This window comes from Taudactylus pleione, unplaced genomic scaffold (genome assembly GCF_031769625.1).
Source record: "Taudactylus pleione unplaced genomic scaffold, aTauple2 ptg000016l, whole genome shotgun sequence".
Lineage (NCBI taxonomy): Eukaryota > Metazoa > Chordata > Amphibia > Anura > Myobatrachidae > Taudactylus > Taudactylus pleione.
This window is the reverse complement of record NW_028284418.1, coordinates 29,678,382-29,706,254: the sequence shown is the minus strand read 5'-3', so window position 1 is coordinate 29,706,254 and position 27,873 is coordinate 29,678,382. Positions and strand designations below refer to the sequence as shown.

The 27,873-nt window shown below is 40.4% G+C and overlaps 1 protein-coding gene across 4 annotated transcripts in view; it reads right to left on the bottom strand.

Moving 5' to 3' along the window:
• The window catches only part of LOC148541907 (cGMP-dependent protein kinase 2-like), a 198,963-nt gene that overhangs the window by 48,958 nt on the left and 122,132 nt on the right, over positions 1–27,873 (bottom strand). For all 4 annotated transcript variants that reach the window (XM_088473410.1, XM_088473391.1, XM_088473421.1 and 1 more), the window contains exons 10-13: positions 27,473–27,574; positions 10,444–10,594; positions 8,868–9,004; positions 4,178–4,267 (exon numbers count right to left, since the gene is read on the bottom strand). In XM_088473410.1, coding sequence (XP_088329536.1) covers positions 4,178–4,267; positions 8,868–9,004; positions 10,444–10,594; positions 27,473–27,574 — 480 coding nt within the window. The remainder of the gene's footprint in view (positions 1–4,177; positions 4,268–8,867; positions 9,005–10,443; positions 10,595–27,472; positions 27,575–27,873) is intronic.

The following is a 27,873-nucleotide window of genomic DNA, read 5'->3' as shown; positions in this document are numbered from 1 at the left end:
AGTAAAGTACACCCCTTTCACATCCATATACTTGTGACATGAAGACAATCAATTTGTGTTTGACATACAGTAAGTGGAAAAAGATAAAATAGTTCTTAGACCTTCTGCCTGCTCCTCCTAAAGCTTTCAACTGTCTTTGTTCATTTTATAAGTTGATGTAACTTATAATAGCTTTCATAGAGACTGTCCCTGTTTTACTGACAGTAATCAGAATGCCTGCTGTATATTTAGCAGAGCTCTGAAAATGCAGCCTAGGTAATTGGGGAGATAATACATGATAATACATGCAGGTAAGTACAATTTTAACAATGTCTCTCAACAAATTAAACCAGAAGAAACTTTGTTTTAATTATATGGAGAAACATTATAACTTTTAACAGACTAGTCATAATTAGGTTTTGAATAAAAACACCTGATTTCCCAGCAGTGGGATGAGGTGTACCATGGACCAGCCCCTCACCGTGGGCTTTAACTCTGTAAGAATGCTGCCAATTGGTTCATTATGAGCCTCCACCTTTTGTTTCCAACATGTTCACCTTAATCTAGTTCGCAGGTTCTCAAACTCGGTCCTCAAGACCCCAAACACTGCATGTTTTCCAGGTCTCCTCACAGAATCATTACTGAACTAATTAGCTCCACCTGTGGATCTTTTAAAATGTGTCAGTGAGTAAGGAATACACCTGTGCACCTGCCAGGAGACCTGGAAAATGTGACCTGTGTGGGGTCCTGAGGACCAACCACTGATCTAGTTAGATTTATGTATAGATGTGTCATAATGAATCCTGAATGCTCCTGGTACTGTATTTGCATGTTACAGGAAATAGTAGCAATTTATTACGTCTCAATTTCATATGTAATTCACATGTGAATCAACATGGGAACATACTTGCCGACTTAGGAAAAAAAAAACCCTCTGGGAGAGTCCCGTATGGGGCAGCCATGCCTTAAGTGCGGGATGAGAGAGGTGCGAATGGAACTGGACACTGCATCACGTTATTCCACAATGACTTTACCAGACATTCCGTGAGAGTTGGTAAATAAAAACATGCGTCTTACTAGAAAGCAATGCCCTGAGGGAAAATGCAGTTGAACACTGTAGTGGGCAGGGTCAGGGGCTTATTGCCATAAGGGCTGGGTTGCGGTTCCATTAAAGCATTTGGGGCCAAACTGATGTTATCAGAAGTGGACTGGATGCAGGAAGGTGACGTAGTACCTAGCTACCGTCTGACATGGCTACCGCCAGCGATACTCAGTGACAGCAATCGTCTTCGATAACCTTTATAAAATAGCAAAACAGAACCTACCTCCGCTGAAAACAGATAGTTTTGACAATATGGCTAATTGGAGCTTTATTAATAAGCCCCTAGGTCACTATAACCAATTTATTACAGTCATTTTTTTTTATAAAAAAATAAATAGAAAATGTTGATTTTGTGAATTTCCCCGCAATAAATCATTTTATGAGTATAGAACTGAGCAAAATGTTCTCAAAGGATTTGGTGAAAACAAGATGCAGATTTCTTAAAGCTGTACATTGTATGGGCTGTCCTTAAAAGGATGAGATAGAAACAAAACAGTTTAACCCTTTACAGGGCAGCTTCATCAACAAAACATAAAAATAATCAATACAACTCTAAACCCTCTGAGTAGGTAGAAGTGTCCAAGAATCCATTTCTGAATTTTACAGCATTAACAGTTACGGTAATTTATTACAAGTCTTATATATTACTTGTATTCGTTTTTCATGCAATGCATTCATTGAGTAGTTCTGTAGTAAGGTCTGCTGTTAATGTCATACTCTTTTATACCAAGCTGTGTAACACACTGTAATGAATGCATAAAACTTGGAACAACATAAATATACAACCTCAAGAACCAGTCAAGGAAAGTTTTCAGAATATTTGTGACTACAGCTGTCATTTTTATCAAATAAGCAGAAAAAGCAGAAGTTTAATCTATATTGTTATTATAACATAATATGAAACATGCCCTGAGATCAAAGATTATTCTTAACAATCTCTTGTTTACAAACACATGACAGGACATGAAAGCCTTATAGTTATCTCTGTACACACAACAACAGATTAATGCTTACTTTTGATCATATTTTTAGTCTTACAATGTTTGACAGCAACTTCTCTAATATTGTGGTTCTTTAACATTTAATATTGATTAGTTTGGAAATATTTAGCAGATAATAAAACACCAGACAAAATAACACTTGTAGTCTTTCAGTAGATACTACTTTGCATTAAGAGCAATTTTCTTAATACAAACTATATATATTACATGAACACTGACAGAAAAACACTTCTTACAGGCTTTTAATGAGCCTTCGAAAATAAGTTTATTTATCAGCAGAAAGAGATGTACAATGGTGACTTAGCTGGTGCTTCAGGTAGGATGTAGCTTAAATCCTGCCTGTCTGTCGGGATTCTGACAGGAGGGTTAGGTTTAGGCTGCGGGGGTGTTTAGGTTTAGGGAGGGTTAGGTTTAGGCTGCGGGGAGGGTATCCTAACCCTGTCGGGATGCCGGCATCAGGATTCTGACCTCCGGGATCCTGAGCGACGGCATCCCGAGTCCAACCTCTTCAGGTACTTAATAAGAATATATTATTATAAAAAGAATGAGTGGTTTACCATTGCTATTCAGTAGTACTCTGATACAGTATATTGGGAATGCTTAAATTCTAAGTTATGACTTTGGAAATTCCAAACTTTCATTCTACAACACGGGCGCTGCCTCACTGCTGTTTGTGGGTGAATTTTAATTACAGCACAGCAGAGGTTAAATGTGGCAGTTCTGATTCTTATTTCAAGCATTTATTATTAAGGATCTTTGTCCAGAATAACATTTTTCATTTTAAACAATATTATATAGTAGAGTGATTGTAGAGGAATTATATTGACTCATTGCCATTATAGACTATCTTTAGTTAATATTTTATTACATAATAGTATATTTATTATATTGTGGGTCACATTACTTCACATTTTGTTTAAGCACCTGTTATACCTTTATAAACTTTTTTTTTTTTAAACATGGAGTTATTTCATATAGGCCTATTTCAAGCAGGGACTTAGTAGGGTGCTTTGACGGCGCACCAGAGCAGAGGTAAATCATGGGCCCACATTCAAAACAATAAAATGTCATGTGCTTATTTTTTTTCATACCCAAAGCCTTACTTTAAAGCTTCATCTATCTATAATTGGCCTATACTATTGGCTGTCTCAGAGCACACAAGGCCTGATTCAGAGAAAGACACAAACCCTGAATGCGATTCTGTACACAGCAGACTTGCAAAAATATGCTAATAACTTAGCTGCTGTCTTGTAAACTGAGACCCCAATTCCAGTGTCTGACATCCGCCGCTCATGCACAAAAGTGGGAAACATTGGTTACACATCAGTCGCACATTGAACTTCTGAGTAAGCTTATGCTGTCCGAGACAGAGCTGCTCTCCAACCACGCTGGGGCCTCTGAAGCTCTAGACAAATTTTCAGAGCCTGAATAGAGCACGCCCAGAAAATGGTCCTGACACGCCTGCGTTTTTCTAACCACCCCCGTTACCTCCCCAATCGCTGACTGCCATCACTAATCCATTGCTGCGATTGTGCAGAGCAACTTTAATGCATGTGCAGTGACAAAAAATCGCTCCAAGGTGATCTTGCATCCATCTCTGACCCACAGTCACTACACAGACACAGCTGAGAGGCACAAAGGAACCAGTTCAATTCAGGGCAATGTGTTGCCATACATCACTGTGATGTTCGGCTGAGCACATATTTACCCATTACCGTAGTTCAACATTGCAATTTTTTCCTGCGCACCATTAGGGAATGCAAGGGAAAAATATGATGTTACCGTGCCAACGTAGTCATCACATTTAAATTAATCACCCAGAAAGAGAGCAATACAATTAAAAGCTATGCCCATGATGCATTGCAGGTACAACAGTGCTCCATTAACCTTGCACCCCTACAGGGGTGCCCAGTAAAAGTATCAGTGTTTCTCTGTGATAATTATCCATTATATGATATCTGTGATAATTAAATTGCATCATTAGTACCATAAATAATTAGCAATCAAACGCAGGGCTCCTAAGCAGAATACCATAAATGAGTATTATGTATTAAAAATCTGTATCTGAGGCATAATCTCTCTAACATGAACTCACGTGTCACGTAGGATACTCCAGAGTTCCCCTCCGAGACACACCTCCAGGAGCATGTACACGTACTTGGCATCCCTGAAAGTTCTGTAGAGCCTACAAAACAAGGAGAACAAGCCTGACATCTGTCACTGAAATGAAGCTGCCAAGAAACGAAATTAGCAAAGTGACGTCCTGTTTCAAGTCAGTAACAGCGTGCTGTCTGTGGTATTCACAAGCCGTCTTGTGTATTTACTGTAGCAGATTACAATTATTAGGGATGTCTATTGAAAAAGAATATGTACGTGCTGAAAGTCAATAGATCCTGCTCTCAATAATCTAACAACGCTTGTGTTTGGGGAAACAACATTTTCCAGCACTTTTGTTACATTGTTGCTTAACTGTCCGATCACCTACATAAAATCATACTCTATGAAACACATGGACAAATAGGGCAGCACAAAGATAGCTAAATGTTTAGTGTAATTGTTGATAACATTTGTAAGATTATTAAAAATGGAGATTATAAACACAGAATGCATGCAAGGGCTGGTCCCCCGGGGGACCCCAAGACAATTACAGGCCGTCTGTGCTGTAGAGAGGTAATGCACCTAGGACGTCCCCACTGTATGTTGTCATGGCATCACAGAGTCACAGAGGAGCAGAGTTGGACCAGGAAGCTGAGAATGCACCAGCCGGCTCTTCAGGCTGCAAGCAGGGCCGTGTCTACCTATCACCACCGATCAAACATCGTTTTTTTCCTGTAAATGACCTGTTTTTCTGCCGATACCCAACACCTCCCCTCCCCCCGGCACAGCCTCCACCGATAACATCCAATCCCCCGGTAGAGGATTGTTTAATAGGGGCCTAAGTGCATTGCTTTGCCCAGGGGCCTGCACTGCTGTTAAGACAGCCCTGTCTGCAAGGTGACATTCCAGGCCTTTTTCCCTGGGCAACATCATCACTTGCACACAGCACACTCCTACCTATGGCCCTGGGTCTTTATTGCTATTTTTGTGAAATCATTAGGGCCAAATGTAATAGACAGTGGGGTGCGGGAACCGGTGCAAGATAGTCACTAGACTTAAAGTGGCAACCTGGTTTTGCCATTAAACTAATTTCTGCTTTAAATCTAATGACTATCTTGCCAAAATCGGGCTTGTTCCCACAAATCACAGGCTATTACATTTGACTCTTAGGGGGAGCTGTATCAAACCTTGGAGAGAGATAAATGACCAACCAATCAACTTCTAACTGTCATTTTACAGGCTGTGCTTGAAAAATTACAGAAGATGATTGGTTGGTACTTCTTTCTCTCCACTTTATCTTTCTCCAAGGTTTGATACATCTCCTCCTGTATCTTTTTTTAAAGCGTACCTTTTGTTCACAGTGCAGAGGCAGCCATTTTTGACTGAATATTCATGAGAATGCAGCTTCCTAATTCAATGGGAACCAGTGACAACACTGAGACATGGGCAGCTAGTGAGCCTCTAAGCTACATGCTGGTCCAGCCCATAAAATGTCAGCCTTCACTGTGTGTAGGAAACAGGTACTCTAATATGGAGGAAAGTGTAGAAAAAGTGCACCATGCAGTGGTGGAACTACTGCATGTGGTGGTTATGGGCCACAGAGTTTAGGAAGAACCCAGTTATGCCAGTATACAGTATGTGCTGAAGGGGACTTAGCTGTGCTCATGTAAAACACACCACCCATGGTACATCGGTGCGTAAAATATGGGGACAACGGTCAACCAAATATAGACATTAGTTTTCAGTCATTACAAACATATATTTCCATTCTGTTCCATCTGTTTATAGGATATCCATATGTGGGCAGTATATTACTATTACTAGCAGTAAAACCTCTATGTGCTATACCTGAAAAAAATTCCTTTATTTAATGGATGACGGTGTTATGACCTAGGGATCATAGACTACCAACATTTAACATAACATTGTTACTATTTACTGACATGTTTTGTGGATGAAAGTGCTATGTCCAATCAATGCTTAAATTCTAATAATTTATCTTTTACTGTAAATATATCAGTTTCTACTAAACGTAACATAACACCTTCATCCACTCGCCTCTACAATTGAAGAACATTTTAAACTGATAAACTGGAAATGTCTCTACATAAATAGGCTTCCCATATCATTCCTTTAATTCGGGACACATACGAACTACGCAGGTTCTGTGGCTGTCTGACTTCAAATCTGCATTTCACCTGAATTAATCAGCCACAGAACCTGTGTACTCCATGTGTCCCGAATGAAAGGGATGATATAGCAAGCCTATACAGTAGAACGTCAGTGGCGAAAGTCTCGCACTCCAAGTGACTTCCTCACATATAAGTCTATCTACAACTCTTATCGTACTGCTCTGGACACTGCCAAGCAAATATATTTCCAATCTCTAATCTCTGCTCAAGCCTCTAACCCCAAGCGACTTTTTAATACATTTAAACTGCTTCTTACCCCTCCCTCACCCAAGCCACCTGCTACTATCTGTGCACAAGATCTTGCTTCCTATTTCAAGGACAAGATTGATAATATCCGAAATGAAATGTTATTCTCTTCCTCAGCTAGTGACCTACTCAATTCCCTACCTGAACCCTCTGGCACATTCTCTTCATTTGACCCCACAAATGAAGATGAAGTATCTACACTCTTCTCATCCTCCTACTCTATTACCTCTCCTCTAGATCCTATACCCTCACAAATTAGTAAAGCTCTGTCTCCTATGCTCATCCCAACCCTAACTAAAATCTGTAATCTCTCTCTTTCTACTGGCATCTTTCCATCACTGTTCAAGCATGCAGTGATTACTCCCATTCTGAAAAAACAAAATTCTGACCCTAACACTCTCTCTAATTACCGTCCTATCTCCCAGCTCCCATGCCCCTCCAAGCTACTGGAGAGACTTGTCTACACCCGCCTCACACACTTTCTTAACACCCACAACTTATTGGACCCACTTCAGTCTGGCTTCCGTTCCCAGCACTCCACAGAGACAGCACTGACTAAGGTAGTAAATGATTTGGTCACTGCCAAGGCTAAAGGCCATTACTCACTTCTAATTCTTCTAGATCTCTCTGCTGCTTCTGACACTGTTGACCACTCTCTTCTCGTACAAACATTACAATCCCTAGGTCTTAAGGACACAGCCCTTTCTTGGTTCTCTTCCTACCTATCTGATCGCTCTTTTTCTGTTCGTTTTTCTGATTCTGCCTCCTCTTCGCTACCTCTATCAGTTGGAGTACCGCAAGGCTCTGTCTTAGGTCCTTTGCTATTCTCAATCTATACCACCTCTCTTGGCAAACTATTCCGCTCTTTTGGATTTCAGTACCATCTGTATGCGGATGATACTCAAATCTACCTATCCTCTCCAGATTTATCACCATCTGTATTGGTCCGTGTCACTGAATGTATTTCTGCCATTTCATCTTGGATGTCATCTCGCTACCTGAAACTTAATATTTCTAAAACAGAATTAATTATATTTCCACCGGCCAATAACAGTTACCAATCTGATCTCTTTATCACTGTTGATAACTCAACAATCCACCCCACCCCACAAGCTCGCTGCCTTGGTGTCATCCTTGATTCTGAATTGTCCTTTGTTCCCCACATTCAATCTGTCTCAAAATCATGTTACATACATCTAAAAAACATATACAAAATTCGACCATATCTCACACAAGACACTGCAAAAACTCTAATCCATGCACTCATTATTTCCCGCATTGACTATTGCAATAGTCTCCTTACTGGTCTTCCCAAAAACAGGCTATCGCCATTACAATCCATTATGAATGCAGCTGCGAGGCTTATCTTCCTTGCCAAACGTTCATCGTCTGCTGCCCCGCTCTGTCAGTCCCTCCATTGGTTGCCGGTTTTCTACCGTATTCAATACAAAATACTGTTACTTACACATAAGGCCATTAACCGAATTACACCAACATACATCTCTTCACTCATCTCAAAATATCTCCCAACCCGACCTCTCCGCTCAGCACAAGAACTGCGTCTCTCATCCCCACGCATTACTTGCTCCCATTTACGGTTACAGGACTTTCTTCGGGCTGCACCCACTCTATGGAATGCCTTACCACACACAATAAGACTTACCTCTACTCTTCAATCCTTCAAGCGTTCCCTGAAAACTCACCTCTTCAGACAAGCTTATCAGATTCCAGAACCGACCACATAACCTTCATAGCTTCCATGTCTTATCACATCCCCTCTCACAGTTCACACATAACCTCACATATTGTCTTTCTTTCACATACTCCTGACATTTTGCCGACATTCCTGTGTGACTGGATCATGCAGCCCACCAAGAAACTCTGCATTCTGGCCAGACCAAATTGCAATATATATAGCACCTATCCTTGTGTATCAATGCCTGTTTCCCTATAGATTGTAAGCTTGCAAGCAGGGCCCTCTTACCTCTATGTCTGTCTGTTATTACCCTGTGTTGTTCTATCAATGTTTCCAATTGTAAAGCGCAACGGAATATGCTGCGCTATATAAGAAACTGTTAATAAATAAATAAAATAAATAAATAAATAAACACGGTTATTATAAAAACGATTGGACAGATCTCCACTGCTGCATTCTTTAGTTTTACACCAGCATAAAACAAGTACCACCTGCTGTAACAAATTAGTTTCTCCCCCCCCCCCCACACACCAGATGTATATCAGTCTTCTTACCTGATGATAAAAGGACAGTTGATCTGCTGCAATATGTTCTTCTCCCAGTACACATGTTCTTGTTGGTGTGTGTCTACAATATGTTTCTTCTTAATGCACTTTAGAGCAAAGGTCATATCTTCATCCTTTAGTTTTACCTGAAAAGTACATGAGTATTTTTCATTTTTGTATTGGTGACAGTACATGGACTATTCAGGTGTCTAATTAGCAACTATATGATGTTCAGTTAGATCACAGTTAATTATTATATTATTCTCCAGATGCTGTTAACTCCCATCTTTCAGAATGCTTCTGCAAGATAGTTTTGACTGCTGAATATAACTAGAGCATGCCCGTCTCTACTGTTTCCTGACTACTAATGTCGTTCCTCAGAGATTGTGTCAGGGACCACAGTAGGTATCCCTGAGTTTGCACTGTCTATGGTGAGCGACAGGAATTGAATTCTCCAAACTGTATCACACTGGTCAAGGCAGCAATCGTGCAGATCCCAACGCCCTGATATAGCGAAGGCAGGGCCGAATCCAATACTCACACTGAATATTATAGCTCTCTGCTTTTTGTACCAAACACCTATTTACTTCCACCACCCGTAGAAATTAAAGAGGCCACTCTATCACAATTGCACAGGCTCGGCGACACAAACTATAATGCAATTAGTCTGGTCTCCCCCTGCTTCTAGCAGCAAATAATAGATTTGGCATGACAGTTGTAGCGTGCACTCTATCACAATCTTTAGAGATTGGGTTATTAGAACACATGCTGATCATTCTGGGGCACAACTTTAGAAAGATAATAAAAAATGATGGTGTTACAGCTAGTATACGTTCAATACAAATCTGTTATAAGCATCAAGGCTGTTGTGATGAAAACAGGTTGCTACTTTGTGAGCAAGGAATAAATCATGTTATCATTTTTAATAATAGAAGTGTGTTAGACGTCTCCAAGCTATGGCTTCTTATGGCAGGTCCACATGGATTGTTTCAAGGTCATGTGGGTTATCCTTCATGGCATTAGTTGCAGCATATATGCAGAGTCTAAACCACCCATGACCATCTAGTTGCACTTGGATTACTATTATGTTAGGTCATCGCCCTTTTGCATTAGATTCAAGCTACTAAACAATCAATAGACAAACAAATATATTTTTTACATTGATCATGTTTTCCTATTGAATGATGTAGGCAAATGGGACATATTAAAGGCGTCACACAAGACTACACATAATAATACATTAGTACAAACTAAAGTTGAAACTTGGCAGAGGCATAATTATCCTCAGGTTTTGGGACAAATATAAATATTCTCAAATGACCTTCAAAATGTTTTGGAAAGAAATTGAACTTCTGTCTTTTTCTAGAGTAAAACGTGAATTTAGCATTTTGTTCTTTAAAGCGCGATATTGTCAAATAATGTTTATATTTTATATTTTTCATCGGTCAGTGTTGTGTTAAAGACACATTGATTAATATTGCCATAAAACTAAAGCACATAATTGTTATCACAATGGAACATTGATTTATTTACCCCTTTTAAAGTGAGTTTATATCTACACATCTAAGTACAGAAACAAATTTACCAGCTCAACACGCCCGAATCCTCCGGTCCCAAGTGTTGTGATAACATCCAGGTAACGGAAAGGGGAGGTGCTGGAAAATCTGGATACGAGCTCTCTCAGCTGGTTGACCTCTGAGTTATCTCGTGAAACTGAATGATGAAGGCTCTTTCGCCTGCAGAGAAAAATGTACTATTGAGAATAATTTTCCCTTCATTTTAGAAGAAGCCAGTGTATTTATCTATCAGATAACATAGACAATGTCCTTGCTGGCTGCAGTTTTACAGTAAAATATTCCTCAAGTTTAAGTTGTACATTATATTTAAAAGAATTTTACAAGAAATTAGAGGATTTTTAAAAGTTTTTTAGAAATATGTGAGCCCATGCATCACTAGAAATATTTTCTGGTTATATTAGGAAAGTAAAGGCTACAGATAAGTGATTCTCCAGTAATATAGTATTTAGTGTTCACTCTAGCACCCTGCACCTGTTAAAACCCATGCAGTCCCTCTTTCCTGCCGGAGGTATCACTATCTGCTCTGTTGCTTATAACACACAAAGGGGCCTATTTATCAACGAGTTTTATCATATGCAACGAGTGATAAAACTCGTTGCATATGATAGATGGTGCTCCAGCCAATCAGCTCTCAACTGTCATTTTTCAAACAGAAAACAGTTAGGAGCTGATTGGCTGGAGCACTATTATCATACGCAACAAGTTTTATCAATCCTTGTGAGTGATAAAACTCATTGATAAATGAGGCCCATACTGCTTAATCTCAGCAGTTTGTTACATCAGCTGAGTGTGCTAGAAGCACCAGAGCAGAAAGCAACATCCCTGGCAGGATAGAGAACCTGCATGGGTTGTGACAGGTGCATGGTGCTAGAATAAATGCTACGTAGTATTACTGCAGAAATGATAAAAACTATGACAGGAACCTATACTGTTGATTTTTATATCCATATTAATACTGGTAAATGAGCTGTGCGGCGTCCCGCAGTGTGGGTCACTGTCACCAAAGGGTGGGTGTAGTGCTCCACTACACTCACTATAGTGATCAATAGTCAATCGCAGCGAACATCGCAATGCTGCCTTCAAATGTAATATTTAATTCCATTGTAAAATAAACATTGATGGTCATCACCATCACCTATAAATTTCCATCTCTATTTCTATTTTTTCAGCATTTTTTATGCACATACAGTATAGAAAATCCTCAGGGAATCATTTGGAAATAATTAGGGTATTAAAAGTGATTTCCTTAAATGCACATATGCATGCCCACCTTGAGCATCCTTAAGATGTGTGAGCCTCCTTAATGAATACATCTTGGAGTAATGTATGAGACACTAAATACCATTCCCCAGTGTAGAACATTTAAATTGCAATTTCCAACACAAAATGTGCTAGATGTAAAATGAAGCACAACACATGACAGGAATATTAATGGATTCATATTGTAGCTCCAAGGGGGTCCTTATAAGAACACTACATGTCATAGTACATACTGAGCTATTAAATGAGACACTGGAATACAGCCCAGCTGTTACTAGTGGCATAATCCTCAGACTTTTGTAATCATCATACAAGTATTAAGATCCTTGTGCCCCCAACCAAAATTGAGGTTGCAGAAAAATGTATAGATTATCTACTTCGTATTTAAAAGTTATGAAGAATTTCTTATATTATTTATTTTAACATTTAAATGATAGTGGCTAATGCAGAATGGCACACAAGTTGGCCCTTATTACTCCCTTATTGCTGCACTTATGGTCAGATTCAATTCAATGCAGAGTGCCACTGGCAGCTCCCATGGAACATTTATCTGCTTGTTACCCTAGGCTGATTCTGCTTGCACCTCCATAGGCTGTAAACAGAATCTGTCTTCTGGCGTCTTCCAAACACAATTCAATCTGTCCCTTAAGGTGCATACACACTAGACGATATGCTCCCTGAGCGATATCGTGTAGTGTGTCCCCGGCAGGCTGTGCTCAATGTCGTTTATGACATTGAGCACAGCCGCTGAACGATATCATTAACGATATCGTTCAGCGCCGGGCTCTCTCCCCCATTCCCCGACATGCAGCAACCTGACGAGATCGTCAGGTTGGCCTGCATGTCAGCCCGATGAACGATGATGACGAACGACCCGCGGGAACGCGCGTCGTCGTTATCGTTCATCTTTTTGGGCTTAAAAATGGACGATAAAGTGGACGACGTCCACTTTATCGCCCAGTGTGTACGCACCTTAAGTTTAGTAGCCGTCATCATCATCATCATCAGTGCACACCAGCTCTAAATCATGTGCAAATGATAATCCGGGAAACAGGCGTACATTTCCGTCCAACTCTGCATAGCCCTCAATTCCATCAACACACTTTCTCTGAACTTAGTCTATGTGAGAATGCCCAGTACTACCTAGTTCCTCTTCTGATGTCACACGGATGCGACTGAATTACATACACTCTGCATTGCCTACACTCCACAAGATACACTCTGCAAACGGGCGTACATCAACACTGCACCGACCCAAAGACTCTAAAGTATCACAAATTTGCATACATAATATTAAAGGAAAAAGTTGAAATAAATACAACTTTCTTTGACACATCAAGAGAGTGTGAGGAATGTAATCCGAATACAGAGTTTTAACATGTCTGTTGGATGCGGTGTGAATGGACAGTGGTGAGGGAGCAGCACTAATTGGTTCCTGATGTAACAGCCAGATATATACGTGACTGTGAAAACATAGAAGCTCTCAAGATGTAATTTAGGTAGCAGAGTGTTACAACTCTCTATGGGAATCATAAAACCATTTTACCATAACAGAATATATAATTGATGTGAATTTCCTTCTTTCATACATTAAAAGGTGTAAGAACATTACAAGAAAATATCATATTACTTATGCTGGGCATACACTGCCAGATAAAATGTCTGTCAGACCGACAGACATTTTATCTGGCTGCCTGCCAGCCGCAGATGTCGCCGGCATACACTGTGAGAGAAATCTCACAGTGTATAGCCCGACATCCGCGCTCCGCCCCCGGGGGAGGAGACATTTCCCTGTTCCTTCCGTAGGAAGGAACACAGGAAATGTCTGTCTGTCGGCCGCGCTGGGCATACACTGCCCGATGCGGCCGACAGTTTCCCGGGTAAATATCGCATCGGACGGGCATGCTGGACAATCCTGCATGCCCGACCGAGCAATATTTAACCCTCGGTCGCCCGCATACACGCTGCAATTATCGCAGCGATCCGCCGATATCGGGCGGATCGTCCCGATAATTGCAGAGTGTATGGCCAGCATTAGGGATGCTGGAAAGCAGATATATGGTGTGAAATTAGAGACATTGTTACTCTATATCACTTAGAATGGAAATGAAAGAGAACAGATCACCTCAATTTACATTGTTTTTATGTGTCCATCACTACCTCTCTTAGGGATAAATTTACTAAGAATTGTGTCTGGTTGAGATGTCAATCACGGGTGTGTTTGGCCATTTTTTAAAACTCTGAAAACTCCTAAAGAGAAACACAGGTGCAAAACACAAATAGAAATAAGTACACAATTGGCCAAACTCACAAGTACTTTGCATAGACAGGAATACATCACTGGAATTTACAAAGAATCGTGATCGCAATCACGGGTGTAAATCAGCTAAACTCGGCCCAAAAATAGAAGTTTTAAATAGATCCCCTAATGATCAGCATGTTTATCTGAAACATACACAGATCAGTGTGATCGTGTATGTTTCTGCCTGTAATAAAGCAAAGAAAGGGATAAAATAAAAAAATAAATGACGTGGGGTCCCCCCTCAAAAGCATAATCATCCCCGTGCACTGTGAGCCAGTCCTGGTTCAAAAAATCAGTTTGACAAAATGTGTAGGAGTCCCCTGTACATAATGAACCAGCACTGGGCTCTGTGAGCCAGTCCTGGTTTAAAAATATTGGGGAAAAAGTGGTGTGAGATTCCCTATATTTTTAAAACCAGCACTGGGCTCCACTATCTGGGTTGTAATGCTGCAGCCAGGGGACCCTTTGACAGGGTCTCCCGGACAAAGTATTAACACCTCAAACTAGTAAGCCCAGGCTGGAGATCTTAGGGGAGGTGGTGACCAATAAAAGGGTCCTCTCTCTCCTGAGCACCCCAGGCCTGGGCTGAAGCCTGGGGCTCTTCCCTGGACCCCTGGGCAGTGGGTGCAGGAGTAATAGTGATAACAGTGGGACTACAGGTGCCAGCGTGCCTGCCCTTAGTTCTACTGGCACCGGTACCCTCAGGGCTATTTCACACACAACGATTTTCACTGGCCGGCAAAAAAACTGCTGTTTCTTTTGCCATGTAGTAAATTTATGTAAACGATTGGGTCCTTTCAGAAGTCATGGACATGGCACGGTTGCCGTGTTACAGCCAGGAATATGCACTGACAAGGATGGCTGCTGTGCCATGTCCGTGCTGTCACTGCAAATCAGTGAAGCACAATGAGAGGATATGTGCTCCACGTTAAGTAAATTATAGCTGCTCCATTAGAGAAGAAGATAGCAATAAGTTTATATGGAGCGCTTGTAATGAGTGTATGCAATGTTGAAAACACATAAAAGTACTTAAAAAAAATATAGTAGAGCTTTGTTTTAATAAACAAAAATAATGTTTATGGATCCTTTTGAGCAAGGTGTCGGGACCCGGAGGTGGGAGGTGTAGATGGAATGTGCCCGTGGAGGTGCAGGTAAGTTACTCACTAACTTTCCCTAATCCTACCTGTCTCCTGGCAGTAGTCACATCCTCTGTGTTGCAGCTTTCTTCTCTCTCCCGCCGGCACTTGTTCGGAGTACCAGAAGTGGTGTAGCGCGGTACTTCCGGTTTCAGCGGATGTCTCGGATCCCAGTAACCAACGCGTTTCGTGCTGGCAGGCACTTTGTCAAGGATACCCTTTCCTGTTTATGGTCCATATTTATAGGCAGTGCTCAGATAAAACTTTATTTACATTTTGATTAAAACGGTTTGATTAAAAAGTTCTTTGCCGGATGTTGTTGTTTTCTCTAATAAAAAAGGCGGCAAGCACACTTTATGTGCTTATTAAAAGTGTTCAGCATTGCAATGGAAAAATTGATGTGTATATAAATTATGTGTTAAATGTATACATAATGCTCATAGTATATATTTGAATATGGCAGGTATATTGAAAATTGGTTAATGTATTGTTGGGAATCCGGTTGGGATAAAATAAAGAATAATAGGTAAATTTGAAGATTCCACTGGGAAGATATAAAAAGAATTCATCAGTTGCGGTGCAGATTTTGGAATTTTTGACATATAAAAGGTACGATCTTAGTCAAATTTTGTTAAAGACTGAGATAAGGCAGAAGAGATAAGATGATTCAGTGTGCTCAGAAATTTTATAGGAAAACATTTAGTTCTATATCGATGTTGAGGCCCTTGGGTTTTAATGATCTTAGTTCAAATATCCATCTTGTTTAATTTTTCTTTAGTTCAGTCACCAGATCTTCTCCTCTCCAATGGGGGGTGACCTTTTGTATTGCTGTGAATTTTATTCCACTGGGATCCTTTCCATGGTATTCTGCAAAGTATTGGGATCCGCTGTGTGTATTGAGACCCTTTTTAGTGTTGTAGATATGTTCTGCCAGGCGGATTTTTCATTTTTCTTTTTGTCTGGCCTACACACTGTAGGCCACACAGGTATTCAAGAAGGTAGATTACCCCTTCTGTGCCGCACGTGATTGGTTGTTTTATTTAGTATGCTTTTTCTGTTTGATTTGAATTAAATTCCAAAGTTGGCTTGGTGGTTCTTTGTCCTGTTATTTTACATCCCACACATTTCAGGCATTTATGAAAGCCTTTCGTCTCTTTTGTGTTGTTGTTGTTGCGGTGTTTTTTTTAGATGAAGCTGGATGTCAGTTCTTGCTTTAAATTTTTTGCATGTTTGTAGATAATTTTTGGCCTTTCTGGAGTAATAGATTTAAGGTCCTCATCCAACTTGAGTATGTGTCAGTTTTTTCTCAGTGTGGCTTCTATAAAGTTATGATTGGAGTTGAATTGTGTGATGAAAGCTAGTTGGAGGTCATTGGTATTATGTTTTTCTGTGTATTTAATCATATCTGTTCTTTTTGTTGCTGTTGTTTTCTTTAATTCTTCTTCCAGGAGGTGTTCTTTATAACCTTTTTTGAGGAATTTCTGTTTCAGATTTTGACTTTGTTCTTCGAAGGTTTTTTGACTGGTACAGTTTCTTTTAATCCTTCTACACTGTCCTCCAGGAATGTTATTAAGCCATTTTCTATGATGGTTGCTACTATATGGTAGTATATTGTCTCCATCAACTTCCTTGGTGAAGGTCTTTGTGGTGATTTCATTATTTTCTACATTTATTTCTAGTTCTAGGAAAACTGCCTTTGTTTTGCAAGTTGTGGTGGTGAACTCTGAGCCTAGGTTGTTCTCATTCATGTTTTTGGTGAATTTTTCCAAGTCAGATTGATTACCATTCCATATGAAAAACAGATCGTCAATATATCTGTGCCAGCATATTATGTGATCTTTGTATATATTATCCTGCCAGACCGGCTTTTCAGAGCTTGTACCCGCCCACAACACCATCCTGCTACTGCTGCACATGCCTACTAAATTAAGATAACTAACCACAACATTAAAAATGTCTCAAAGCCATTGCATGTCAAAGAACTGATTGCCGGCAAAGAAACAGCCTGCTTTGGACAGTTTTTTGCTGGACGGTGAAAACCGACGTGTGTGAAATAGCCCTCACTGTAAAAAATTTTTTTAAAATAAAGACAGGACACACACCATACTTGCCTACCCTCCCGATTCGGCCGGGAACCTCCTGAAAATCTGGTGCCGCTCCTGCCCCCCCCCCCCCGGAAAGGCAGGCAAGCCTCCAGAAGGAGGGAGCTAATAGTTGGCAAGTATGATACACACCGTATAAAGTTAATTACATACTGTACACTCACACTATACTCACCTTGTCCCTGTTGTCCAGTCCTCTTCTCCAGTAGCATCCCAGGGGTTGGATTAATTCATTCTCACCTACCCCTAGATGCAGGTTGGTCCTCTTGTGCAGCAGCATCCCAGGAATTAAAAACAAAAAAATGCAATGTCCCGAGCCATTTGGGACTGAAGGGCTGTATACTGTATGTTTACACATACAGCTCTTCTCCGGTAAGTGACGGGTCGACCATACACACCAGCAGATGACTGACATATCTTTAAGATATAGCGGCCATCTGCTATGCTGCAGGGTCGATCCGGTATGTCTGTGAATGACGTCGTTCACAGACATATCTGGTATACACATCTGCTGAAGTACTATAGATATATTGGCCATTCAGTGGAACGGCCGATATATCTACAGTATGTGTGAATGGGTATGAAGTTCCAGGAGCTAAATAGCCGACGGTTCATATCCCGACGCCGGCAGCCTGAAGGGAGAAGATACCGACAGGGCAGGTAAGTACTCTATCCCTACCCCTATCCCCCCCTAACCCTAACCCTCTCTTAGTGGTGCCTAACCCTAACCTCCCCCCTAGTGCCTAACCCTAACCCCCTATCTTAAGTCCCTTGTCGGGTTCCGATGACGGTATTGAGAGCCGGTTTCATAACTATATCCCCTGTCAGTGTGTACCCAGCTTACACCTTTGGTAAGGATCGCATCTCAAAGCTGATAACATTTGCCAGGTCTGAATAAACACTGTAATTATCTAATAACATATATGATGACTGGTGGAGCTCCCTTGTTGTGTTATGACTTGTTACCAAAAAGTATGAGTTTGTTTTTGTAAAATGATAGATTTCTGTAAGGTTTTAAATTAACTAAGCATAGAAAATAAATAAATTACTAAAGGAATAAGTAATGGTTCACATTTGGAATGATGTGTACTGTGTGATTACTTTCATTATGGTCAAGCAGTTTTAAACTGTGTAATTATTCTCTAGGCAGCATTGTTCTACTGTGGGCTATGGTTACAGCCTGCAATTATTTTAATCAAATAACGCAATGCAACATCTCCAAATCATAGTAAACTCAAATATTCAAATAAACACTGTGATTGCAGAGATAAATCAGGGCTAGATTTATACTTTAAACCATCAAGGTAAAGTACCTGTCATGTAACATAACATTGTACCTACAGCCTGAGTAACAGCCTTAATGTGGATGCTATATATTACTCAAAATTTAGACAGGTACATTATTTAGACAACCAAAATGTTGACATGGATTATATGTCCATGTAGACAGTCAAAATGTCAAAAGGGACATAATGTAGACATGGACATAATGTAGACAATAATTTAATGTAGACAGGTTGAAATGTCGACAGTTAAAATGTAGACACAGTCAAAATGGCAACATTTCAATTATAGAAAAAAGCATAAGGTGCAGCACAGATGGTGTAATGGTTAGCATTACTGCCTCACAGCACTGAGGTCATGGTTCCGATTCCCACTTCGGCCCTAACTGTGTGGAGTTTGTATATTCTCCTTGTGCTTGCGTGGGTTTCCTCCAGGTGGTTGCTTTGGTTTCCTCCCACCATCCAAAAATATACTGGTAGCTTAATTGGCTCCCAACAAAAATTAACCATAGTGTACTGTATGTGTGTGAGCATGTGATAGGGAATATAGATTGTAAGCTCCGCTGGGGCAGGGGCTGATGTGACTGGCTAAATATTCTCTGTAAAGCGATGCGGAATATGTGTGCGCAATATAAATAACTAATAATAATAATAAAGTGGACAACAAAATATTGACAGTCATAATGTCGACATAGATAAAATACTTAATAATGGTGACCAGTCATAATGGACAAATGTACAAAATAGTGTACCATTGAGAGGAGTGCACCTCACATGCGCAAACAATGATCCTGTAATGTCCCTAGATGCGTCATAGTAAAACTCATTGGGCCTGAATCAGAGTTGAACGTTATGCCGATTTTCACGCAAATTAATTGTGATCGAGCTCGCTGTGAGGGTTCACTCGCAATTGATTGACAGGAAGAGATCATTTTGTGGGTGGAAACAGGGAGTTCCAGGCGAACTGCAGGAGTGCCGGGGCTGTTTCCTAGGTGTGTACTAGCCAGCATCTGCGATCCCGCATGCAGAGAACAAAGCTCCAGTGTCTCAGTTACCGTGGCCATTCTTAGTGACCATAGACTCACTCGAGATGTCAATGTTTTTAGGATCTACGATCAATGCTGCATTTGTGTATGCAGTTGTGGGCAGCTATGAGGACTCCAGAGGGTGTCTCAGTACAAATTCTGCCGGCTGATGCATTAGCATATTTTAGCACTTGATGCGCAAATGCATTTGCATTAACGTACGTCTCTGAGTCAGGCCCATTGTCACCCCCCCTTTGTCCGACAACTGCGCACAGACTAACTGCTTACTCGTTATGTGCCTCACCACACATTACTTGCTGTGGCTACTGAACCCCATTATTGTAGCGCTAATCCCCATTATTGTTAATTCTCCGCATAGCTGTGCTAAATAGATGACAAGCAAAGCATGTACACCTGCCTATATTCTGACTGCAGGTTGCACTGTGACATCTCAATAGTAACAGTCTTTCTGCAATGTCTGGTTACTAACACACACGCCATTCTTCAAAGAAACAAATGCAACAGTAGAACTGTGCCCTTTCCTCTATGTCTAGTAATTCCTGCTGGAATGCCTTGGGCATTACTGGAATGTGCTCTTAATGCGGGCTGTTTTGCAAAGCGACACTAATCTCATGTGATCATTCAGAGCTGATGGTCGCTAACAGACTTTGGAAACTTTTTAAAATATCACAGCAAGCTTTTTAACAACACATAAAGCATGCCGGTACACGGGCTGCTGAAAATATCTTTCGTGGCCACCTTATGGCTTTATGCACAGGTGCACAGGCTCAGTCCCCAATCTCAGCAGGGCAAATTAACATCCCGAGTTTAAGCATTCTTGTTTCTCTCTACATTTGCTTAGACTCTCCTGCATACGGATGATGTTTTTCATTTTTCTGTTAAGTGGCCGATGTTCCTGTGACTGTACTCAGCCAGGTCCAACATCTCCTGGTTTAAAGTCTGTGGTGTTAGTCAGAAATACAATTATCTTTAAATTCCCTATAGTGACCTACAGATTCAATATATTGTTAGAGAGGAGTATGCCTCCTTATTGGCTTTCCCTACAGCGTGTTCTGGCATTTTCAATCATTCCAGACACCCAGCATTTTCCAATATTGTCGTTTTCAGTTCTTTCTATTTAATACAATGGCTTTCAGTTGCAAGCAGAAATATGCCAGTTGTACATGTAGTAGAAACTGTTCCTGCACCCTATTTAGGCTAGCTGGTCCCTTTAGGAGTTTTTCTCTGTGTGATAGGAGTATATGAATGTTTTAGACTTTTTAGGAACATTTTACAGGATACAGCCATAGAAATGATGTCTTATCACCTGGGAGGAGGATATATGAGCAGGGCCGTAACTAGGGCAGTGCGACCAGTGCCATGGCACAGGGCATCACAGGTTAGGGGGCGCTGTTTGGGCCTGTCAATTTTTTTTGTTTATTATCATTCTCACTTGTAGCTTTCTCTTCCTTTATCCCCAGCATCTCCTGGCCTCCCCTATCTCTTCCCTGGCCCTTCACCATGAGGCCATGGCCCTTTTACAGGGGCACTATCCTGTCTCTATTTTAAAATGGGGGGGGCCATCAATGATGCTCTCTCTGGCACAGGGCACCAAAAAGTCTACTTACGGCTCTGTATATGAGAGGCTCCCACCAAAGAACGTATTTTCCTTATGAATACAGAACGAAGGCTGCCTTCTTGAGACGGGACTCCAGAGTTTTTTTTAGAATTCATCCATTTACACCTGTCTGTTGGATGTCAGAGATTATGGCTTCAATTACTAAAAAGAGAAATCCTACTTCAAAATGTGAGCATCAGTAAGTGAATCCCCTATATCAGAGAGAAGAGCTTCAGGGATGCCATTCACCAATATTTTTGGTGAAGAAAGTATCAGGTGTCTCAGACTTGTTTTGGATCTAATATACCTGAACAAATCCATTAAAGTAAGATATGTTAATGCGATCCTTGGAAATTGTAATCGCTGTAGTAGTAATCAAATTGGTTAGAAATACTAGTGTCTTTGCTAATATCTTGGCACATGTTGAGAATTAAACATGGATTAAACCCTTATTATTACTAGTCTTATCTCCTTTTCTCTGGTAATTTGTCTTTTCTGTATGGCAGGGCAACCTACCCTTATACATTATTGGACAAGATGTGGTTGATTTATGTAGGCCAGTTCTTTGACACTTTTTCTAAAAAGCCTATTACTTTTTGGCTCATGATAGAGAAACATAACATCACTGGCCCTTTCCAAATGGCATTTCTTCAAGCCCAACATTATGAGAGCCATGTGACTTGCATTATACTCCCCACTTGACTGGCATAATCCTTTTGACTCTTTACTCTTCCCACCTACTCATAATATAGTTACTACAGCCTGAGTAACAATTTATCTATATCCATTACACTTTTTGAGGATTATAAAAAAAACTAAGACTGGCCTCATACAATGGCTGGAGTACTTCACTTCCTTATCCCTACTGTATATTTATGGCTACACTTGTACTATGTTTATATTCTAAAACATATTTAACCAATAAGTGAAGAATGCTGTGCAAACTTACAAATTAACATGTTAAAACTTAACTTTTATTATATTAAAGTGTTTTTTTATTCATTTGGAAAATGTCATCATAAATGTTGTAGTATTTTGTTTATTTTGCTGTTTTTGTTCATCGTTCAAGATGCTTTTTCCTGAAGCACTGTATGTTTATTTTGTGTTCTCTTTTTATGCTTTACCTAATATAAAAATGATACAAAAATAAATCAGATTGGTCTAAATTAACCTGCCAAATGCTTTTCTCCTTATGCTCAGGCGTCCTTCTGTTTTGCTGGACAGGATATTCTCCAATTCAGATACCTTCCAAATAGGTCTCTTCAAAGACATTTTCAAAAGTCCTTTCAACTTTAGTTGTGAACCTGATAGAAGTATCTAGATTATATTCTCGTGTTAGTAGGCAGTCCGACTCCGAGACACAGAGAGATTGTGTCATACTGTGCAAGGTTTGCAGCAGGCTGACATATTGACCTTGAAAAGATCCAAACACAACCCTCCAAAAATCTCACTTATTTGAGTAAATAAATACAGGTTGAGTCTCCCATATCTAAAATGCTTGAGCCCAGGTGTATTTTGGATATCGGAATATTCCGTATTTTGGAATATTTGCACAATATAATGAAAAATCTTGGTAAAGGGACCCAAGTCTAAGCACAGTATGCTTTTACGTTCTATATACACCTTATACACAAAGCCTGCAGGTCATTTTATACAATATTTTCAATAATTTTGTGGCTCAAACAAAGTTTGTGTACATACATGAAATTAATTTATGTTTCATATACACCTTTTACACAAGCCTGAAGGCAATTGTATGCAATATTTTTAATAATTTGTGCATTAAACAAGGTCTATGTACATTGAACCATCAAAAAGCAAAGGTGTCACTATCTCAGTCATGCTAAAAAAAAAATCTGTATTTCGGAATATTTGGATATGTATCCTCATTTCCAGACCAAGATAGTTAAACCAAATTAGTAGATATTGGGGAAAATGTATCAAACCTTCGAGAGAGCTAAAGTAGAGAAATTGCCCATAGCAACTATTAGCTTCTGTAATTTTACAGATTGTGCTAGATTACGATCAGTTAGAAGCTGATTGGTTGCTATGGGCAATTTATCCACACTCTCTCTCTCTCTCTCTCTCTGGCTTTATACATCTCCTTTTTTATGAAAAAAAATTTGCTATCATTATGAGATACATAGGGCTTTTTGCCAGCCACAACTGCTTTGGGAAGAAGGGCCTGGTAGCATAGCATACAGAATAACATTAACTCCACAAATAAATATCAGTCTCAGGTGGTGGAGAAAGAGAATAGGTCTGCAGTGCCTGGATGTTGCACGACTCTTAATTCATATGCCAGCAATCAGGGCCGGGGAACTTATCATCTGAAAGCCTAGGTCCAAGGAATAAGGCCCAAATAGCTGGAAATTTAATGGGTATAATATAAGAATAGCCATCAGACATTTTGTTCCGCTTAACAAAAGATACTTAGTGCAAGAGAATGATGAAGGTGGTTGTTTTTCTTGCACTGCAAGAATTTCTGAAGTCAATATGTCCTGGGCTAAAAAAAATTTCAATTGTCTGACAGTCATATACATTTCAAGATAAAAGAAACTTCCATTTAAAAGTTGGGTTGCTGCTGCATGGACTCCCATAAATGTTCTCTGTATAGACATTGCCTCAGTCAGAGAGTACAAGCATCGGGAAAGCTAGAATTAGACCAGATGGCAAATATGAGCAACTGTAAGCCTCCATGCTTCTATTTCTCTATTTTTGTGCCAGTAGCCTGATGAGACAGAAGTTAACAGGGTTCCAAACCGGATCAGCCCTGGAATTTAGCCGGCGCTGACCAAAGAAATTCATCAGCGCCGTTCACACCAGAGCCAGGTCTGCAGTGACCCGGCTCTTCCGGTGTGGAAGTGGACACTTGGAGATGACATCATCTCCAAGCGCCACTGAAGCTGGCCAATTGGTCAGCATGCGGGGAGCTCCAGGTCAGCATGACCCGGATCTCGCCGTTTACAATGCGGGGTTTCACAGATCATTCCCGTATTAAACCCTGCAAGTTGGTTGGATTGCCGGGTCACTCAACCCGGGAATCCAACCCTGTCCCCTTTTACACCAAGGAGCTACCTGGGTGAACCCTGCAATAACCCGGGTTTTAGCTCCTGTGTAAAAGGGGTATTAGTTAGTTAGTAGGTTACATATACTGTATAAAATTAATATAACTGTTGTATGTAGCATTCTCTGCATAAAATAAATATATTAATGTCAGTTTTAATAAAGAAAAATTAAAGGCAAATGTATTTTCCGTTTAAAGAATTTTGATCTCTATAGTGCCTCCCTATTTTATGATTCAGGGTTTCTCACATAAATGAGCTTGCTTTTCAGTAATATTGCTGATGAGGTTTAATGAGAAGCCAAGTGTCAGTTAATAAACAATTCACTTGTGAGGCAATTTAGGGCAATCTGCTTGCTCTGAAAAGAGCACTTATTAAAGCTTTAAAGTGGAAAAGAGATGGAGTTTGTTGCCATGTAACTGGACGTTGGGTGTTGTGCAATGAATTTTTAATGCTGTTCATGGAGACACATTAAATCACATGGAACAATCATGGCCAGCAATAGAAATGAAAATCAGTTGGCAGCAATTGAAAAGCCAGTTTTGTCCATTTACCTGAATTCCAAATGTGGGTTGTGGGAAATAACCATCAGAAAATGGAATTTAATTGAAAATGTATTTCTTGTGCATTGTTGATTGTTCTTTGATATGAAAGCTTAGTATCACCAAACAACCCAGTCAATGAGATATGTTTGTGTCTCCTCTTATTTTATATCATGTCCCACATATCACAGCAAAACTGATTGTTATTGAGGTTCCCAGTCACAGAATCTTCCCATGTGAGTAGTACCCCTATCTCATCGGTATGCCGGGTTGCACCCGGGATTTTGTTCACGTGCCCATCCCTGGTGTGACCCGGCTATGACCCCTTTCAGACTTGTGGCCCTACCCAGCACTAATGCCGGGTCAATGACGTTACCGCCATCACATGCTGAGCCGACCCTTGGAGATGATCTCATCTGGAAATGCCGGCTCTTCCTATGCAGTGAACAGGACCCAGGTTGAATCACACTGCACAGCGAGCCGGGTTACACATGTGTTCAATCCTTCTCGTGACCAGGGTTGAAATGCCGGGTCTCTCAACTCGGCTTATTTCAGCCTGTCCCTTTCAATTTGCACAGTAACCCGGGTTGCTGTGCGTTCATGTGCAATTACCCAGGCTATTCCTTCTAGTGTGAAAGGGGTATCAGACTGTGGTGTGCACAATAACGTAACCCATTTGCAAAACTCCTTTTTAAACCAAAACATTGTGAAGCTGTACTTTAATCACACAACAGGCCTTATTTAGAGTTTAAGGTAAAGCTGAATTGTTTGCTCATTAGCAACTCTGCACACTTGCATTTCCAAATCTGTATTTAAAGTTACACTCATCTTAATACTGCATACATGCAGCCTTAGAACATAGGGATTCTTCAAGAGGAAAGATGCTATAATCATCATCAACTACAAAATTTGCACCCTGTTTTTGTAGGTGCAATAATCACAGCTCGTAACTAATGCTTTTAAATTATATCTCTTTAACTTAAAATAAGATGCATCTCATCAGGGATGTGATTAGCTTACATCTGCACTTCCTTACTCTACTCCATAGGGCCATCAACAGTTCTACCATCGATGGTCTCTATCAATAGTGCCATCTGTGATTTACATTGTTGGCAGGCAACCATCTACGGGAAAGCATCGATAGGTTACCCCATTGATGGCCATCAGCAGCGGCTGGAGGCATGACTTGGAGGGCCAATCGGGGTAGGGGGCAGGGTTTTGTGGGTCACATCGGAGGTGAAGCTAAGCGCTGTGGCCCTGGTGCTGGATGTGGAAAAAAATAAACCATGCAAAATCATGGAGCATCGTCGGCAAACCATTAATGGTTGTTAAACATTGATTATCATCCCTACTACTCCATTTGTGCGGTTCGAGCCACCCCTCCAAGCACAAGGGCCATAAGGGCACGATAAGTGGCACTAAATACAGATACAAGTGATGTGCATGAGCAAATGTACTTTCAGGCTCCAACTCAGGTTCTAGACGGCAGTATGAGGTGGATAATTTAGGGTTATGACATTTTTTCAAATGTAAGACATACTGTGGCATCCTGTGACATTAACTTTGTTTAAACCATAAAATCCACCCCATACTTTTCATTAAAAAATCATTAAGAACTGAAGGTAAAGTTATTACTGTAAGACACATATCCACTAGTATCCATACATACCTTAGAATTCACCCTTTCCTCTGGGCAGCACTGTTTTTTAGAATAGATTAGTAGGTGTTTATTTTGGGTGGGTGACTATGTAAGTCTCTTTGGTACACACACAATCCCTACAGCATTCTCAAGATAGATTACAGTCTTCTGTATATTTCCATCTCTGTGAGATTTCTCCCTATATAAGCATCTTTCTCCTGAGAGTAACATAACAGCTATGACCTCCTAGTAGTTCACTGGGGAGAGGAATAAACATTTATGCCTTGTGTCACATCACTCTCCATCAGGCATGTGATCTTATACCTCTAGATAGGAGGGGGGCTTGGGAGAAACACTGTCAATTCTGCAAAGTGTTCAATTAACAAAACATTGCAGGAGCCTGGCTTTATAAGGTGCTCATCATGAGGCAGTAATACAGTGCCCTCCCGCATTGCCAGGCTTCCTCTTTTGTTTCATCCCTAAAAGGGTGTTTAAGCAAATGTGAGACGTACCATAGTCAGTGTGACTGATGCCAACTGATCTTTAGCGTTGTTGCTGCCAGGGAGCAATTACTGAATTGTGGAGGGTTCTCAGCTCAGGACATACATTTCATTTAGAACTTTACATTGCTTTTTCAGACAGACAAGAAACATTTTTCAAAATATAAGTACCCCAGTCTCTGTATGTATTACAGATATTTGTCTCTACACTGTCTGTTTAACTGAAAGAGTGTTTGCTTGTGATCTGTGCCGAACCCCCAAACTAATATCTATAAAGCCCCATGGTTTTTCGCTGTTTCCCTGCCACCACCTTCTCTTACCCTTGTTATTAATGTTTTACTTTGGAGATTTTAGTTCAACTGTTTCCCAAAGAACAGCACACCTTGAGAGGAAGTATGTTTGCTAGTGATATGAATTTGTGTCTCTAGCGAATACTAAGTATCATCCAACAGAAAGATGTATTTTGGCACTCCTAACACAATAAACCAAAACACATAGCAGGGAAATAAGGGACTAACTGCTTTTAAGAAGTTTATTGTTTTATATTGCGACCCATATATCATACCTGGCATTCCTTCTGTCATGGTCACTAAGCGCAAGCTGGAACACATATTCCCGCAGGTACGTCTGTAGCTCCTGGTATGTTCCAACCATTTGATTGAATGTGCTGTAATGAAAAGTAAAAATACAACACAGGTACACTGGGTATCATAACAAAATGGAAGCAAATGTCAGTTTTGGGGTAAAGTCTATTTAAAAAAGCCCAGTGATGAAGATGTTGTTCTGTCTTCTTGCATCAAAGCCAATCACTACATTCAACAGTGATTGGTCTGGATGTATTATTTTATTTTAAAGGTGGGCAGCACCCAGGACTATAGAGGGTGATTACATATGAGCTGTGGCCAATGCCGTATTACCAAATAGGCAGAGTAGGTGTCAGCCTATGGGCCCCAGTGCTTTTTAGGG